The 19,508-nt window shown below is 32.9% G+C and overlaps 2 protein-coding genes across 2 annotated transcripts; both read left to right on the forward strand.

Moving 5' to 3' along the window:
• The first annotated feature begins 7,888 nt into the window (after positions 1-7,888).
• Positions 7,889-11,344, forward strand: LOC123889483 (tropinone reductase 1-like). The gene is made up of 5 exons (XM_045938830.1): positions 7,889-8,093; positions 8,233-8,440; positions 8,543-8,759; positions 9,084-9,196; positions 10,969-11,344. The coding sequence occupies exons 1-5, from the start codon at positions 8,002-8,004 to the stop codon at positions 11,137-11,139; spliced, it is 801 nt and encodes a 266-aa protein (XP_045794786.1). The 5' UTR covers positions 7,889-8,001; the 3' UTR covers positions 11,140-11,344.
• Positions 11,345-14,017: 2,673 nt separating this feature from the next.
• Positions 14,018-18,639, forward strand: LOC123889484 (tropinone reductase 1-like). Its single transcript, XM_045938831.1, has 5 exons — positions 14,018-14,231; positions 15,663-15,870; positions 16,533-16,749; positions 17,135-17,247; positions 18,296-18,639. The coding sequence occupies exons 1-5, from the start codon at positions 14,137-14,139 to the stop codon at positions 18,464-18,466; spliced, it is 804 nt and encodes a 267-aa protein (XP_045794787.1). The 5' UTR covers positions 14,018-14,136; the 3' UTR covers positions 18,467-18,639.
• Positions 18,640-19,508: the final 869 nt, after the last annotated feature.

Consider the following 19,508-nt stretch of genomic DNA (forward strand, 5'->3'; position numbering starts at 1 on the left):
AATATATATTAATTTATTATATTGAATGGTTATTCACTTGCATGTTTTAAATTGCGGTTGTTGTTATTGTTGCAACGTGTATTGTGATTGTTATGGCGTAATTTTTTTTAGTTTTCACAAATTATACACAATTAAGAGACTTTGAAGTGTATGATTTTTCATCCGATCCGACACAAATTGGGATTTATAAAGTTCATAAAGTTTTGAGTAAAAAAAAAAAAGTTCATAAGTTCAATTTTTTGTAAGAACATTTGAACGAACAAGGTTAAAATTGTCTAATGCCGTTAATATATAATAAACATGTAATTAAATTAATTAATGTAAACATTTGCTATGATATTTACTATATATTTAACTCGTAAATATAAAATTGAAAAAACGTTTCAGTGTGAGAGAGAAGAGAGCATGGATTTTGTCTTCACCGCTCAACCGCCCCAAAACAAGAAACCACCTGACCCTAAACTTTCGTCAGCCAAGCCATCCTTCCGCGACAAACTCATGGGTACCAATCAAGAAATCCCTATACGGGAAAAGGAAGACATGCTAGAGAAGAAACTGGTCCGCATAGAGCTTGAGGACGGCAACCGCCTCCTTCCCAAAGTCTATCTAGAACCACAAGTCTTTCAAGAATTGTGCACTCCTTGGAAAGATGCGCTGGTAGTCAAACTATTAGGGAAAAAATTGGGATACAACACCATGAAGGAAAGACTCCAAAAGATATGGAAGCTGCAAGGTGGGCTAGAGATCATGGATAATGATAATGGGTTTTACATGGTGAAACTAGACCTGGCAGCAGACAAAGAAAAAATCATCACTGGAGGGCCTTGGCTAATTCATGATCACTGCCTTGCGGTCTCGCATTGGTCTCCGGAGTTCGCTTCACCAAATGCCAAAATTGAGCGTACAGTGGTTTGGGTTCGTTTCCCCGGTCTCAACCTGGTTTACTATGATGAAAGTTTTCTTTTGGCAATGGCGTCGGCTATCGGCCGGCCCATCAAGGTTGACACGAATACTCTGAAAGTGGAGAGGGGCAGATTCGCCAGAGTATGTGTAGAAGTGGATCTCACTGTCCCAGTAGTTGGAAAAATTTGGGTGAATGGTCACTGGTACAAAGTTCAATACGAAGGCCTCCATCTAATTTGTACCAACTGCGGATGCTACGGCCATCTTGGTCGCAACTGTACCATTAACCCTGTCGTCTCAGAGCCGGCAAACACATCCTTTAACCCGCATCACGCCCAAAATCCAAACTCCGGCCAACCACCACGACCACCAATCGCGGACCTGGAAAAATCTGGTGTTGACCTAAACTCTACTCCAGCCGTTACAAAATCTGGGCCAATAATAAACAATAAAGAAGGCAATAATGAGCTACATGGTGATTGGCTCCTTGTAACAAGGAAGAAAAAACAAACAAGCAAACATACCCCACTTGCCCCCAAAAACGTCAATAATAATAATAATAGATTTATTGCTTTGTCCTCCCAGGCCCACAAAACCAAAACAGCCACATCAAACCAAAGCTTTCCACCTAGACCTAAACCACATGAGATTCCACGCAATAATAATGGAATCATGGATACCAAGCGCCGCCGTCACAGTGATGGTATTGATGACTCTCCCATGTATATCACACCAATTGCAAATGCATCTAGTTCCAAAAATTCAGGATCAATTGAAGGTGGTCCCACAAAAACAATTGCACAACCCACTCACATGCCCCAACCACACGTTGAAACCCAGCTTTTGCTCAATAACCATACCCTCATTGAACACCAAAAAAACCAAAACAACATCCACTCACAAGCATTTATTCCACCATCAAACATTGCCCCAGATAAACACCATGTTCCTACACCTCCCAACCAACCCAACTCTGCGAGCCAAGATGTTACTATTGAAGCTAACCAAGATGAATTACATCCTAACTGTAACAAAGTTTCTGATACTCCTGTTCACATAGATGAAACGATGATCTCTTAACCTTCATCGTCCCTTACCCATCCCTTTATAGTTTGTTATGGAAGCTCTTTATGATATTTCAATCCTCTCTTGGAACATCAAAGGGGCCCACAATAACAATGCTAGAAGGCAATTGAAAGATATGATTAGAAAGTACAGACCCACTTTCCTTGATATTATGGAGACTCACGTCCCTTATGCTCGTTTAACCTCTTTTTGGACCAACAACAACTACACCCCTGTTCACGTTGTAGAAGCATCCGACCATTCTGGTGGGATATGGCTCCTTCAATACTCCCGAACGTCCTTCACAACCACTGTGGCTGACGCCAACCAATATTCCATCACCTTCACCGTATCCTACAGTGATGTATCCACTTCCTGTACATGCATATATGCTAGCCCGAACCCAACCCTCCGCCCGAATTTCTGGAACTACCTTATAAACCTTCAAAATACCATCACTGGATCTTGGATGCTCATTGGAGATTTCAACGAGACCCTTTTACCAAGTGACCAAAGAGGAGGCATATTTAACCATTCCAGAGCTGCTTCCTTTGCTGAATTTATGGAGAAATGCAACCTTCTCGATCTGTCAACTACAGGAGGAAGATTTACCTGGCATCGCAACCACAACGGTCTTCGTATCCTATCTAAAAAACTTGATAGAGGACTCACGAATGTCATATGGCGCCTAGCTTTCCCAGAAGCTTTTGTAGAGGTACTATGCAGACAACACTCTGACCACAACCCTCTCCTTCTCAGATTTGGAGGCCTCCCTCTTGCCAGAGGCCCTCGACCCTTCCGTTTTGAAGCAGCCTGGATTGATCATGAAGACTATTCAGAGGTAGTCGACAGAGCTTGGAAGTCAGCCAATCATAACCCGGTGCTAGCCCTCACTAATGTCCGCGAGAATTCCATTACTTTCAACCAGGAAACTTTCGGTAACATTTTTAAAAGAAAAAAGCACATCGAACGGAGGCTCATAGGTATTCAAAACTACTTGGAAAGAGTCGATTCTACCCGCCATGTCATCCTTGAAAAAGAACTACAACACCAGTACAATCATATTCTCTTTCAGGAAGAAATGCTCTGGTACCAAAAATCAAGAGAGCAGTGGGTCAAATTTGGAGACAAAAATAGTTCTTTCTTCCATGCCCAGACCATCATTAGGAGAAAGAAAAATAAAGTTCACAGAATCCAACTACCAAATGGGATTTGGACCACCGACAGCGTGATACTCCAAGAAGAAGCTCAAAAATTTTTCAAAAATCTTTTCACCAACAATCAGCCTAACCAGAATCGTACTTTAAATGAAGGTACCCACCCCACCATTGACGACTTTGGTTCCTTCGAGCTTACTTGCCCCATCACTAAAGAGGAAGTTACTGCGGCCCTTAATTCCATGAAACCTTACAAGGCCCCAGGTCCCGATGGCTTTCAATGCATCTTTTTCAAACAATATTGGCACATCGTGGGGGACGACATTTTTCACCTTGTTAAAACCGCATTCAGCACTGGTTACTTTGATCCCAACATCTCCAACACGCTGATTTCTCTCATCCCTAAAGTTGAACCGACCAAAACGTATAAGGACTTCAGACCGATCAGTCTTTGCAACATCGTCTACAAAATAATCACTAAAGTTTTGGTTCACCGCCTTAGACCGATCCTTGAAAAAATCATCGGCCCTTTCCAGAGCAGCTTCCTTCCTGGCAGAGGCACTTCAGATAATGCTATTGTTCTTCAAGAAATCATCCACTTCATGAGAAGATCAAAAAAAAAAAAGAAAGGTTATGTTGCCTTCAAACTCGACCTTGAAAAGGCTTTTGATAATGTCAACTGGGATTTTCTCGAAAATTGTCTTCACGACTTTGGTTTCCCTGAGATCACCATCAGACTTATTATGCACTGTGTCACCTCCCCCACCTATTCTATCCTTTGGAACGGAAACCAGATGCCGCAATTTAAGCCCACCCATGGTCTCTGACAAGGCGACCCGCTTTCTCCCTACCTTTTTATCATTTGCATGGAGAAACTCTCAATATCCATCAACAATGCCGTTCTTCAAAAGACTTGGGATCATGTCCACATATCTAAATTTGGACCGAAATTGTCCCACCTCCTTTTTGCGGATGATGTTCTTCTTTTCACCAAGGCCAAAAACTCCCAAATAAAATTCATGACCGAATTATTTGAGCGTTTTAGCCACGCTTCGGGCCTCAAGATCAACCTGTCCAAATCCAGAGCCTTCTATTCATCAGGTACCCCTCGAGACAAAATCAACAGGCTCACTTCTCTCTCGGGCATCAGAAACACCACCTCTCTTGAGAAATATCTGGGCTTCCCTATTCTAAAAGGGAGAGCCAAGAAAAGTGATTTCCTCTTCATTATTGAGAAAATGCAATCTCGACTTGCGTCTTGGAAAAACAAACTTCTCAATAAACCAGGTAGACTAGCTCTTGCTTCTTCTGTCTTATCTTCTATTCCTAATTATTATATGCAGATAGCTTGGCTTCCACAAAGCATTTGCGATGGTATTGACCAAACTACTAGAAACTTTATCTGGCGTGACTCTAATAATAAAGGCACTCACTTGGTTAGTTGGAAGAAAATCTCCCGTCCGAAAAATCTTGGTGGGCTGGGCTTAAGACCAGCAAGAGATGCAAATATTTGCCTCCTGGAAAGCTTGTTTGGGACCTCCTTCAATCCACAAACAAACTCTGGGTAAATGTTTTCACCTACCGTTATACAACAGGGTTCAAAATTCTCCAAGCTTGTGATCAACAAAGCGGCTCTCCTACTTGGTCTTCCATCATCTGCGCGAAAGAAATTTTAAAGGAAGGTTTTTCTTGGCGAGCAGGATCAGGTTCATCTTCCTTTTGGTTTTGCCCATGGAGTGCTCTCGGTTTCCTCTGCAAACTGGTTCCCTATATTGACATTCATGACATGCAGTTAACAGTCAGCGATGTCATTAGCAGTAATGAACCTCATTCAAATATCCTCTCCTCTCATCTGCCTCAAACAGCACTCGACATCATCAACAACACCAACCTCACCTTCAATGCCTCAATAGAAGATGCTTTCATTTGGCATAACAACAAAAATGGTGTTTACACTACAAAGAGCGGCTATGATTGGCTTCTATCTCGCAAAGAACAGGTTCCATCTCACCCTCACACATGGGCTTGGCTTTGGAAATTACAAGCACTAGAGAAGCTAAAATTTTTGTTTTGGCTCGCTTGTCATGATGCTGTTCCAACTTTGACGACGCTTCACCGCAGAAACATAGCACCGTCTCCTAACTGTCCCCGCTGCGGGCATCAAGAAGAGACTTTTCTCCACTGCGTGAGAGACTGTTATTACTCCAAATGTGTTTGGACCAGCATGGGCTTCACTTACAGCGGCTTCTTCGACACTACATCTGTGCATAGTTGGCTTAAGAATGGTTGTTTCAGTCCCAATAATTTTACTTTCACAGCTGGAGTTTGGTGGGTGTGGCGACATAGAAATCTAATGTGCCTAAATGACGAAACTTGGTCCACAGTCCGCCTCTCTTTCAACATACGCAGTATGGTTGAAAATCTCAAAGCTTGCTTCCCCTCCTCTTCCAATGATGATACAAGCAGCCGCACTGTTAAATGGAACTCCAGCAATTTCCCAGGCTACATCCTTAACACGGACGGCAGCTGTATAGGGTCACCCACTAGAGCCGGTTTCGGGTGTGTCATTAGAAACAACGCTGGTCTGTATATTGCTGGAGCATCGGGTCACATTACAGGTTCCACGGATATCCTCCTTGCAGAACTCAGCGCCATCTTCCATGGTTTGAACTTAGCTACTAGCTTGGGAATCAATGAGTTATTTTGCTATACAGACTCTCTTTTGAGCATTAACCTCATTCAAGGCCACTTCCCTCGTTACCATGTTTATGCTGTGCTTATTCAGAACATTAAGGAGATTATTCAACAAGGCAACATTACCATTTGCCATACCCTCCGAGAGGGCAACCAATGCGCGGACTACTTGGCAAAATTGGGAGCTTCATCTAATGATGCTCTATTGACTCATGATTCTCCTCCGGATGGTCTCCGCAACCTCCTGAACATTGACGCTGCTGGGACTCTCTTCCATAGAGACTAGTTTTTATTTCCTTTCTCCTGTAGCTTTTCTTTTGTTTCCTTTTCTTTTTTCTTTAGCCCTCTGTACCAAAAAAAATATTTACTATATATTTGCTACTGCTCCTACGGAATGATTCTAAAGAAGCAGATGAAACCATATCACTGGTTGCTTTTCTTTGTCTTCCTGCTGCATCACATATCATTGGACAAGTTATAGCTATTGATGGAGGTTATACTTGTTAGCTGAATAAATGTATAATTACACTTGACATTGTATGTTGGACCTCATCGCCATTGTTATTTTAATTTAATTTGCTTAATTAGTTTTATAATATCTACTCCTTCATATTGGTAGTAGATCATGTTTGAGTCTAGAATTTTTAATCAAGCAGGACGCAAACTTTATCAAGTCTAATTCGACCTAGCATATTTCTAACTGTTGCCGGAGTTTAGCATGGTGTATATTTCTATCCATGTAAGCAAAATTTTGGTCAAAATGAGTCAAAATTATTAAGAGGGGCCACAAAATGCAAAATGGGGTAAAACTCGGGGGCTAAATCCGAGCATTTGAAAGTAGAAGGGCCAAAATAGAGCAATTGGTGAATATGGGGTCAAAACTGCATTTAAGCCTACTTTTTAACCATGGTGATGTTGTAAAGTCTTAATTAAATAATTGAATTAATTAAAGTAAGGACAAAACTTACATGCATTTTCATACATGCATTTCTTACTTTTCCTCTCACAAAGAGGTAGTTTTTTTATTAAAAAATAATTTTCTTTTATTTTTTCAAAATGAAAAAACACAAATAACCACCTCCTTGTGAGTGGAAAAGTAAGAAATGCATGTATGGAAATGCATGTAAGTTTTGTCCTTAAAGTAAACAAAGAATAAGTGTAGCATGGACCATTTATCTCATGCTAGCATGGACCATTTTATAAATATACTGCACAAATTTTAATATAATTTTATTATATTAAATTTCTTTAACAGGGTTACGTGAATATTAGTTAGCATTTTCCGTTAAATTAAGGCACATTTGTAGATTGCGCTAAGATGAATAAATCTTTTTGTTGGTTGAAATTAAAAGAAACGTTTGAGAAATGATGGGAAGAGAATCCATTCTATTGGCACACAATTGTTGGCGATAAGACAAATCTTTAGCACCACAAATTTCCTTGATAACGAATTATTATTGGCTAATGTCAGAGGACTATTTTTATAAGTTATCCATACTAGACGGGAATGAGTTTATACTTGAGAGAATAAAATGTAATCTAATACTATTTAAATTTATTTTCTCTAAATTTTTATATGTTTATTTCTCTTGATCAATGATAACAAACCACACTTTATTCTCTCAAGTGTAAATTACACTTGAAAGAATTCATTCTCGTTAGGGCTAAAATAATGACATGGTTGAAGTCAATTCAATAAAGGTAACATTTTTATTTTTCGTTGTTTTAGTTAAATCAGTATCAATTAAGTCATTATTTTAGTTGTAAAAACAAGAATGATCATTAACTTATACTTCATCCGTCCCAAAATAAATGACTTATTTTTTACTTTGTGTACTATTTATATGATCTACTTTGATCATATTTTTCTACTAATATACAAATGTAAATATTAGCATATAGGATTTTTGATTTGTCTCGATGTGTATTTTCAAAATATATAATATTTATAATTTTTAATAAAATATAATTTTAGATATTAACGATTAAAGTTGTACATTGACAAACGTGACAGTGGTCAACTATATCGTTTATTTTAGGATGGAGGAAGTACTTTCAGACAACATTATATATCATCATTGAAATTTAATATATTTTTTAAAAACTGTTTCACCATATTAGATTTTCCTATATATATATATAGGAAATGTATATGGAAGTACTATCTCCAAAGTAACTAAAAATGGGTGAAACAAAGTTGAGTGGCTTGAAGGATAAAAGATGGTCACTACAGGGTATGACTGCATTAGTGACAGGAGGAACTAGAGGCATTGGGTAGTTTCCTTTTATGTATTAGACTGACGTTGAGTTGTATATTCTACAAATTTGAATGTATGGAATTATTTTTTTAGCAAAAGAATTTTTTTTTGCTAATTAATTACTTACAGATTTTTATTTATGTATTTTGAACTAGATACGCAATTGTGGAAGAGTTGGCAGAATTTGGAGCAGGTGTGCATATATGTGCACGTAATGAAGATGATATTAATAAGTGTTTGGAAGGGTGGAAAAACAAGGGGCTTAATGTAACAGGATCAGTATGTGATATACTCTCTAGTGACCAACGTGAAAAATTAATGGAAACTGTTTCTTCTATCTTTAACGGAAAGCTCAATATTCTAGTATGATCAATTTATACTTTTAATTATTTTGTTCCAGGTGCTCAAAACATTTATATGATTTTTTTTTAAAAAAAAATGTACATAATTAATGTTACCATTTAGGTAAACAATGCTGCAAAACCTACGATGAAGAAAATAATAGAGAATACTGATGAAGATATAACAACTACAATTGGTACCAATTTTGTGTCCGGTTACCATTTGTGTCAACTTGCATACCCACTTCTGAAGCAATCCGGATATGGGAGTGTAGTATTTACTTCATCCATTGCAGGTTTAAAAGCAATTCCTATTTTATCTGTTTATGCAGCCACAAAAGGTACGTTTCTATTTCTTTAATAATTAAAATTTATGATTTTAATCTTCAAATTCGTAGAAAAATGAGACCCTAAAAAAGAAAGTATAGAGTCCGTTTGGATTTGACTTATTTTTGAGCTTATGAAAATAGCTTAAGCAAATAAATAAATTTTTGTGTTAATTCATAACTTTTCACCAACAAAAATAGTAACTTTATAAACTATTTTCTCATAACCTATCTTGTAAAGCTTAATTAATTTTACAAAGGTCTGCTTTGAATATTTTTTTAAGGTTTGTATACCCCGAAAAAAAAATCCATCTAATCTAAGCAAATAATTTAATTCAGGAGCGGTGAATCAATTCACAAAGAATTTGGCATTAGAATGGGCAAAGGATAATATTCGTGCAAATGCTGTGGCACCTGGTCCGGTCAGGACAGCACTTTTGGAATCTGTCATGGTATGCATTTGTTCAACCAAATTTTGTAAAAGCTTTAATTCATTGTAAAAAGAAAAGACTCAACTTAAAATTCTCTTTAAATCTTTATGTGGGTTGGCCCCGAAAAGTATTTGAAAATCTCATGATAAATTCAACAAGTACTCCCTCCGTCCCGATTTATAAGGGAAAAAAGACCATTTTTTTTGTCCCAAATTATAAGGGAAAATACTCAAATTTGACCAATTTAATTTTATAGTTCCAAAAATACCCCTTGTTATATTTTCCAAAACAATTAATTATTAGGGGTACTTAGAAATTAGGAGTAGGATATTAAATGATTTTGTTTTTTTATGGAATAAATTAATAGGGGTACTTTTGGAAATAAAATTATGTTTTTGATAGATTTTAGAATATTAAATGCATTTCTTAATAAGTGTGTTTTTTTTTCTTTCTCTTATAAATCGGGACGGAGGGAGTATCACTTATAATGAAAATAATTTTAGCGGGGTGTATTGGATTGGGATTTCGAAAGACTATTTTGGCAAAAAAAATCTTGAAGATTTTGAAAGACTTTGTGAGATCATATCGATTTTGTGAGATTTTAAAAGACATTTTTGAAAGACTTTTTACAATCAAGATTCTTAACACAAGAATCCGTGAGATTTTATAACATAGACTTTTGAGATTTCAAAATACTTTATGGATTTTTAATATTTAAATGACTCAATAAATTCGATACAAATTTCTTCTATAAATATAATGAATCAATCAATAATTCCTTAAAAAAAATCAAGTGAATGAAAGAAAAAGTGAATAACCTAATTTATCAATGATCCATTATAATTTTCACGTGAATGAAAGAAAAAGTGTTACGGCAAATAATCTTTTGATCGATGTTGATCCATTATAATTTCAAACTAACTTATCAATTGATGCAACAATATGCATATATGACCTTTTTCTTTTATGCCAACAACAACATTAATAACCTGGAAATATTCTTGATGTTAATACATACCATACATACTAGTGTACTACTATATATATGTCGTCGGCTAGAACATGACCTTTTTCTTTTGATTTGTGTTAATATATAAAAATTAATTGAACAGAGGTATGCAAAAGAAAATAGGTAATTAAAAAGTTGTAAGAGGAAAAGCTTGGAGAGAAATCAAAGAGAGAAAAATATCTGGACTAAACGAGAAGAAATTGGTGGCAATAGAAAAAACAATCCTATGAAATCTCAAGGTTTGTGGTGAGATTGTTGAAAGAGTCATTCATGTGTATTTTTAACTAAAAAGTCTCACAAAATCTATTAAAATCCACTCCATGAAAAAATCCATTGAAATCTGTATGTTTTTTAATACCAATAGACATTTTATAAGTAGTGCGAAATCTCAATTGAATACCAACAGATTTCGTTATCTTAAAAAAAAATCTTAATTGTCTTAATTGAATACCACAAGATTTATTTACATTCCATAAAAATCTTGATTGAATACCACAAGATTCTTTTATTATAAAAAAGTCTTGTAAATTCCTTTGAAATCCCAATTGAATACACCCCCCTTAATGTATAAACATGTAATCAATTGTCTCAGTGAGTTTAACTCAGTTGGTAAAAACTTTTTTGTATAATATATGAAGGGATTAGAATTGGAATCACGGACACCCACTTATCTACCTGATGGAATTTCTAAATATTAGGCTACGTATTTGACCAAAATAAAATGTAATCAATTAAGGTAAACATTTGCTATAAAATTTACTTATATTTGTAACTGCTTCTACAGAATGATTCTAATGAAGGGGATGAAGCTATAGCTGGTATAGTGTCTCAAACACCTACGGGTCGTATGGGAGAGACTAATGAGATATCAGCACTAGTTGCTTTTCTTTGTCTTCCTGCTGCATCACATATCACTGGACAAGTTATAGCTGTTGATGGAGGTTACACTTGTTAGATTAATGATATTAATGTATTTGGCAAACAATGAAGTACTAGCTCCTCATTTCCTAGCTAGCTGAATAAATGGAATAATTTATCCATTTACATTTTATGTTTTTTATGAATCTTGCTTTACATTGTTGATTTGGACCTCCGTCGTCATTGTTATTTGAATATAATTTGCTTGTTTAGTTTTATGATATCTACTCTTCAAATTTACAATAGATGCAAACTTTATAAAGTCTAATTCGGCCTAACCTTCTTCTATCCCTCGGTAGAGTTCACCATGGTGTATGTATAACACTTTTGACCATATGGTGATTTTTTAAAGTCCTAATTAAATAATTTAATTTTAAATGAAATCTAACATATTCAAGAGCGCTAAGATGAAATATCATTGGTCTCTTTTAATTTAATCAAGATTTTTTACAAAATAAAATTCAAATGCACTAATTAATTGGTAGCAAAAAATCCACTTTATACATCTTATAGATTCTCCAGCGTAAATCAATCACATCTATGTTTGGCCTGACTTTTTTATGACTTTTCTACTTCTTAAAAATATGAGAAGGGCCAAAAGTAAATTAAAAAAAGTCCTGCAATAAATAAGTAACTTAATTTTATAAAGAAAAATGTTGGAAAATTATACTTCCGAAAAAGTCAGAAATATTAACTTTTCTCGGTGACTTGTGCCTTATTTTGATGTATGCCTCTATTTCGATACCCAGCGACACCAAAATCTAATATTTTATATGTTTTGCATACATAAAGTACTTCTATTATTATTTTTTACGGAAACAATATATAGGAGCAGAATGCTTATTTGTTTTACTTTTTTTTATAAACAGTAGTAGAAGCATTTCCTTTGACAGACATATATTGACAAGCATAAATCATATTCATGATAAGTTATGGTAATATTGTGGTAATTTATGTAATTTTTTTATGCAGAAAAAAAAGTAATTTTCTAAAATTATAAATTATTCTATTTTATTGATAGAAAATTTTAAATTATGTTGATATATTGAAATATTGTTTAAGATAATATATTTTACCTCACTCTCATAAAATACTTTTAATTTATTTAATGTAATTATTTATGAACTATTTTATTATCAATTATAAAAAAAATCCATGTTCTTTTATTTTTTTTTAACACACTATTTATTTATTTATTTATCATAATGTTTAACAAAATCAAACCTTTTGTAATAAAATTTTGTCAAAAAATATTTGTCTAAAAATAGCTTCTAAAATAAAAAAGAAATTGAAATAACCAAACAACTTCAGCTTTATTTTTTAAGTTCTTATTTTTAAACTTTAAGTTTAAAGTAACTTTTATGATAAAATAAATTGGACCAAAACATTGAAAATTCAAATTAATAACATAGTAAAAAAAAGTTGCACTAATTAATTAACCAATCATATAACCAATACATGAACAATGTGTGTCAAAGAATCAATGTTCATAAAAATAAAAATACACAATAACATTAATTATCTACTACTATCTATTAAACACAATTAACTACATTTTTTTTTTTTGCTAATACCAAGTTTCAAATCAAGTACCTCTAGATTGCAAAGTGACTCCTCAACCAAGGGGCTACCTGAGAAACAAACATTAACTACATATTTTTTTTTTATAATGAACATTAACTACATATTTGATGTAGTATGTGTTATTGACCATAGTTCGACTCAAGTGATTAGAAATTTATTTTTTGAATAAGAAAATTCATTCTAAAGTCCTATATATATATATATATATATATATATATATATATATATATATATATATATATATATATATATATATATATATATATATATGGGCCGTGGTTAGAACCTTTGTCATTTCACTTTTTTTTTGACTAAAAATAAAGGATATTCATTCATTCAAACTGATAGAGTACATCGATGTAATACAAATTCAAATTTGCTAAAAACAAAAAGGATGAATCTGCAAACAAACTCACAGCATCCATGTTAATAGCATAAAACGACAAATTACATAAGCCTACATATATGACTATATTGAAGTGTCTGGAATGTCCATGCCCCCAGATCTGCAGCGTTGATGACACAAAAGTCGACATTGGATAGATTTGTACTTGATCGGATCTAATCCTTCAACCTGAAACAAATGAACACCGCACAAAGACGGGAAAACAAAATACACCGCACAGAGACGGCACAACAGAATACACCGCACAAGGACGGGATAACAAATAACACAAAACCAAACAAATATGTGAAAAATCACACTTATTTAATAACGAGAAAGAAAAAACAATTTGGAGGGGTGATTTTAGGTCAAGATTTGACCTGAAATCACCCCTCTTTGATAAACTAAGAAGAAGAAAAAAAGTGACGGCTAGGGTTAGAACTTAGGAGATACCTTTGTCATTTCACTTGTTCACTTTAAAAGTGAAATTTTTAATAAATAAAATATTTTTTTTGTATACTCATTAATTACCTACTCTCTCCAATCCTTAATACAAGAGAGACTTTATTTTTTAGATTCATTGAAAATAGAATGTATCTAGCTCTTAATACGCACTAAATACATTAAATTTTCAATGAATCTAAAAAATAAAATATCCTTTATATTAAAAACCAAAAAGAGTATTACATAACATGTTAGCGGCGTAAAATTTGACCAATAAAATCTTAAGTTCGATACTCATTAGTTTTACCTTAAACCAACAAGTCAAAACACGGAGCTTGAAATTTCCAGCGCTTGAACATTATGTATACCTATTATTTTCAAAAATTCAATAAGAAAAAGAAAAACTCAAAAAGAGCTCTTGAAATTTCCAGCTGTGTAGCACGTTGTATTTGGCGATAAGACTGACTTTACTACAGACTACAGAGCAGTACTTTCCAGAGCAGACTGAATTTACTCTCCTTATTATTTCTATATTTCACAAATATAATCAAGAAGCCCTAAAAAAAAAAAAACAAACATAATCAAGAAAGCTATTTCTGTATTCTTCTTTTAGATTTCAAAATGGGTAGTGAATCAAAGTTGAGTGGCTTGAAGGATAAAAGATGGTCACTGCAGGGTATGACTGCGTTAGTGACAGGAGGAACTAGAGGCATTGGGTAATTTCCTTATCATAATTACCATGGAGTTTGAAGCATGACTAAAATATTCATTTTTATTAACTTTATGTGTTTATCTAAATTAGTTCGTCATCCACAGTTGAGGTGGTTTTGGATTATTTTGTTCCTTGTCTTGGTATGTATGGTGTTTTACATTTCTTGTCTTGTTAGGAATATTTGTTTTTATTTTGTTCCACAGTAGAAGTATTTTTTATCTATTATTATTCAAGGCTAATGCTACGGTGGATCACCTTCACAAGTGGTCTACCGTGGACAAGTGATCTATCAAATATGAATTTTACGAAATTTATTGTTGGATTGAAAGTTTATATTGTATAGATCATCCATAAATTTTTTAATTTTTTTTTAAAATCATTTGAAATGTTATTGAGATCCATCAAAATTTATGTTTTTTAATAAATCGTTAATCTTGATGCATCTCAATAACATATCAAATGATTTTCAATTTTTCTAAATTTTTCTATAGATGATCTATATGATATAAACTTTCAATTCAACGGCGAATTTTGTAAAATTCGTATTCGTTATAATGTTATTCATAATTGGTCCATCATGAACCACTTGATGAAGTGGTCATATTAAAATTTACCATTATTTAATCAATGACTTGTCATTTGGACACATGAATATTTTAGTCACCTTTGTAGATATTTTACTGTTTTATGCTCTTTTTTAAATGATTTTTTTTATATTATTAAATTCGATGAATTGAAGTTGTTTGCATACCGATCATTCTTAACAATTTATCCACATTGGATGCATTTTTTTATAATAGATTTTACCAATTTTAATTAATATATATATATATATATATATATATATATATATATATATATATATATATATATATATATATATATATATATATATTAAATTAAGAACATCCAGACATACATTAAAGATTAGATAGAAATTCTAACTAATTTGATACACCTAATCATTTTCATTCTATACTTACATCTAATATTAATATAAATAAAAATAGAAAGAAAAAAAAAATTGTATATAAGGGGGCTTGACCCCCAAAAATAGTCATAATAAAGTAGTACAAAACTACCATCCCTCAAGGGGAATTCACAAAGAGCTCTAACTTTTGGTTTGCCAAAACCTACTCTAATTTCATAGCGACATGTGAGATGTGCCACCTGTAGAACGAATGTTATATATATATATATATATATATAGTTGTCCAATACTTCTAGTCAATTGTTTTTTCTTCTTCTTTTGACTTTTAAAAATAAAAGGGGTGAAAGACTTCCTTCCTTTCTCCATCATGGTTCAAAACTTAATCACTTGAACATCCATCCTGAATCCATTCTTCTTTGTGATAATGAATATGTTTTATTTAGTAAAATATATAGTTACTTTATATGTTAACTCCTTATTATTATTTTTTCTACTATGCATTAGGTACGCAATTGTGGAAGAGTTAGCCGAATTTGGAGCAGCTGTGCATATATGTGCACGTAATGAAGATGATATTAATAAGTGTTTGGAAGAGTGGAAAAGCAAGGGGTTTAATGTAACAGGATCAATATGTGACATACTCTCCCGTGACCAACGTCAAAAATTAATGGAAACTGTTTCTTCTATCTTTCACGGAAAGCTCAATATTCTAGTAAGATCAATTGATATTTATTTGTATTTATATTGTTTTAAGAACATCTCCAATAAGAGTATCAACGAGAGTTTCATAGGTTAATTAATGATCCGTACCTTATTTTTTTTTATCATTGGAGTTCCATGACGTGACATAGAGGGTATCAAAATTGATGATACGATACTTTATTTAAAGTACAGTATTATCAGTTTAAGTTAAAAAAATTAATATAGAAGGAACCAGTCGTTAATAATGTATGATACCCAAAATGGTTATAGAGAAATAGGCTTTTGATGATATCATTGATATGGAATACATGTGTCTATATACAATGCAATATACATTCAAGAAATAGAAAGTAATAATTATAAATAATTACAAATAATGATATGAGATATTGTAATCAAATGATAGTGATGGAAATGCCAACTCATCATGAGTATGAATAGCAAAGGATGTTGCTAGTGATCATATCTCATATTATGAGGAAGATATTGCTCCTTTAATGGTATCACCATATGGGAGCAAAATATGTATGAGTTGCATAAATATTACATGACATTGTATGGACTACTTATTAATAATGTATGATATCCAAAGTGATATTACCGTTGAAGATGTTGTAAATGCTCAAAACATATTTTTACAATTATGTATATGATTAATGTTACATATTTTAGGTAAACAATGCTGCGAAACCTACGATGAAGAAAATAATAGATAATACTGATGAAGATATAACAACTACAATTGGTACAAATTTTGTGTCTGGTTACCATTTGTGTCAACTTGGATACCCACTTCTGAAACAATCTGGATATGGAAGCGTAGTATTTACTTCATCCATTGCAGGTTTAAAAGCAATTCCGATGGTATCTATTTATGCATCCACAAAAGGTACGTTTCTATTTCTTTAATAATTAAAATTTATGATTTTAATCCTCAAATTCTTTGGAAAATGAGACCCTAAAAAAGAAAGTAAAGTCTAATTATTGCATGTTCTAACTAGAATTCCTTCTTTAAAAAAAAAAAAATTCTATATCTGAGTGTGAGAAAATATGTAAAACAAAAAAACATTTTTATATAGACCTCTAAAAAACAGTTTAAAAATAGATCTTTGTCATTTTTTTTGAAGAATAGTAAATTGTATAATAAAAAAGAAATAATATTATATTACATATTCAAATTTAAAATGACAAAGATCTGCTTTGAATTTTTTTTAAGGTTCGTATACCCCACAAAAGGGAAAACCTATCTAATCTAAGCAAATAATTTAATTCAGGAGCTGTGAATCAATTCACAAAGAATTTGGCATTAGAATGGGCAAACGATAATATTCGTGCAAATGCTGTGGCACCTGGTTCGGTCAGGACAACATTTTTGGAATCCATCACGGTATGCATTTGTTCATTGTAAAAAAGAATTAAATATGTTTTTTTTGTTCCTATGATTTTTTAGAATTTTTCTTTTGGTCCTTAAAGATTTTTTCACTCTTTTTAGTCATTGAAGTATTTCTTATCATGATTTTTGTTCCTTGAAGTATTAATGGTACTTTCTAGTGCATATCATTCAAAATTTAAAAAAAAATTCTTCAGTCATGTTTAATACATTATATGAATCTCTTTGCAAAAGTTTAATTTTTTTTTATAAGAAATGAATTAAATTTGAATTTTCTAGTTTTTTGCACATAAAAATTCACAAATAATTTATCTTATGTTAAAAAATTCTAAATTTTTATTGGAGACGTTCTTATAATCTTATAAACATGAATACAAAAAAAATAGTGACAAAAATTGTGATATAAAATTTTTTAGGGACCAAAAAGTGTGAAAAAATCTTTAGGGACTAAAAGAAAAATTCTGAAAAACTATAGGAACCAAAAACATATTTAACCCTAAAAAAAAAGCTCAATTTAAAATTCTCTTTAAATTTCCATGTGCTGCAGTTTTAATGAAAATGATCTTTTTTTATTTTCGTTAAATAATCTACTAGTGAGAAATTTCAAGTGAAGTGTTCAAGGTTTGAACCTCAGCACCTGCATATATATATATATATATTGTGATATCTTTATCAACTGAGCTAAGCTTATGGAGACGATTCTAATAAAATAATCTTATGATGTGATTAATTTACTAAATAATAAGAGACTTGACAGAACAATTTTAGTACGGTGTTTAATTTTACAAATTTTTTGGGACTACACAAATTGGAGGCCAAAAAACTGGACGATAACTAAAAATTTTGTCCCCTACTAAATCACGAGACAATTTTTTGTCATTTGCGCAAGTTGTATAAAATACCATGTGCTGTTAAGCACCATATTGTTTTATTCGGTACTTATATTTTACGGATCAAACATATGATTAATATATAATAACCATGTAATTAATTAATGTAAACATTTGCTATGATATTTACTATATATTTGCTACTGCTCCTACAGAATGATTCTAAAGAAGCAAATGAAACCATCGCTGGTTTAGTGTCTCAAACACCTACGGGTCGTAAGGGAGAGACTAATGAGATATCAGCACTTGTTGCTTTTCTTTGTCTTCCTGCTGCATCACATATCACTGGACAAGTTATAGCTGTTGATGGAGGTTACACTTGTTAGATTAATGATTGCTATTAATTGATTTGGCAAACACTAGCTCCTCATTTCCTAGCTGAATAAATGTAATAGTTTATCCATTTACATTTCATGTTATTTATGAATCTTGCTTAACATCGTTGGTTGGACCTTCATCGCCATTGTTATTTGAATATAATTTGCTATTTAGTTTTGAGTAAATTGTCAAATACCTCATGAAATTTTAAAATTCGTGAAATAGATTATCAGGCTGGAGGTGGGAATAGGCTAGGCCGAGCTAGGCTTTGCCAAGCCTGAGCCTGGCCTGTCAAAAAATCGAAGGTCTGAGCCTGACCTGTGGCCTATCATAGGCTTAAATTCTAGGCCTGAGTCTGGCCTTTTGAAAGTCTGATGTGGCCTGTTAGCCTGTTTAAAAGCTTATTTCATATGAACATATTTAAATAAATAATTATATTTATTTTGAAATATACTTATGAGCTAATAAAATAATGTTCCATTTGATATTTTAGAGAATTTGACTATATATGTCATCATATTTCAATTCTAGTTTATAATAATACATTTATATATGTTAAAAACTAATGTAGATTAATAAACTTAAATTACTTAAAAAGTTAATAGATTTATAATTTAATCAAAGTATAAATTTTAATATATAAATAATAATCGTAATAAAAATATTATTCATGTTAACTTAAATAGGCCGGCCTAGTAGGCCTCAAAGGCTTTTTTAATGGCCTGCGGCCTGGCCTTTTTAGCTAAATAGGCTTATAAAAAAGCATTGGCCTGCTCTATTTAAAGAAATAGGCTGGCCTGGCCTGAGCCTATGTAGGCTAGACCTTAAGGCCATGTAGGTCGGCCTGGCCTGTTCCCACCTCTAGGCTAGACACAAACTTTATAAAGTCTAATTTGGCCAAGCATTCTTCTACCCCTCCGTAGAGTAGAGTTCACCATGGTGTGTACGTATAACACTTTGACTTCGTGATCCAATCTTTCGCTGCATCAAGCATTTTCCATTTGATGTAGTATGTGTTGTTGACAATATATAGACTCAAGTGATAAAAGA

The sequence above is a fragment of the Trifolium pratense genome, linkage group LG6 (assembly GCF_020283565.1).
Source record: "Trifolium pratense cultivar HEN17-A07 linkage group LG6, ARS_RC_1.1, whole genome shotgun sequence".
Lineage (NCBI taxonomy): Eukaryota > Viridiplantae > Streptophyta > Magnoliopsida > Fabales > Fabaceae > Trifolium > Trifolium pratense.

Coding starts and splice junctions, on each gene's coding strand:
- LOC123889484 (XM_045938831.1), top strand. CDS start 14,137: ATGGGTAGTGAATCAAAGTTGAGTGGCTTGAAGGATAAAAGATGGTCA. Junction 14,232..15,662: donor GGAGGAACTAGAGGCATTGG/GTAATTTCCTTA, acceptor ACTATGCATTAG/GTACGCAATTGTGGAAGAGT. Junction 15,871..16,532: donor ACGGAAAGCTCAATATTCTA/GTAAGATCAATT, acceptor TACATATTTTAG/GTAAACAATGCTGCGAAACC.
- LOC123889483 (XM_045938830.1), top strand. CDS start 8,002: ATGGGTGAAACAAAGTTGAGTGGCTTGAAGGATAAAAGATGGTCACTA. Junction 8,094..8,232: donor GGAGGAACTAGAGGCATTGG/GTAGTTTCCTTT, acceptor ATTTTGAACTAG/ATACGCAATTGTGGAAGAGT. Junction 8,760..9,083: donor TGTTTATGCAGCCACAAAAG/GTACGTTTCTAT, acceptor AATTTAATTCAG/GAGCGGTGAATCAATTCACA.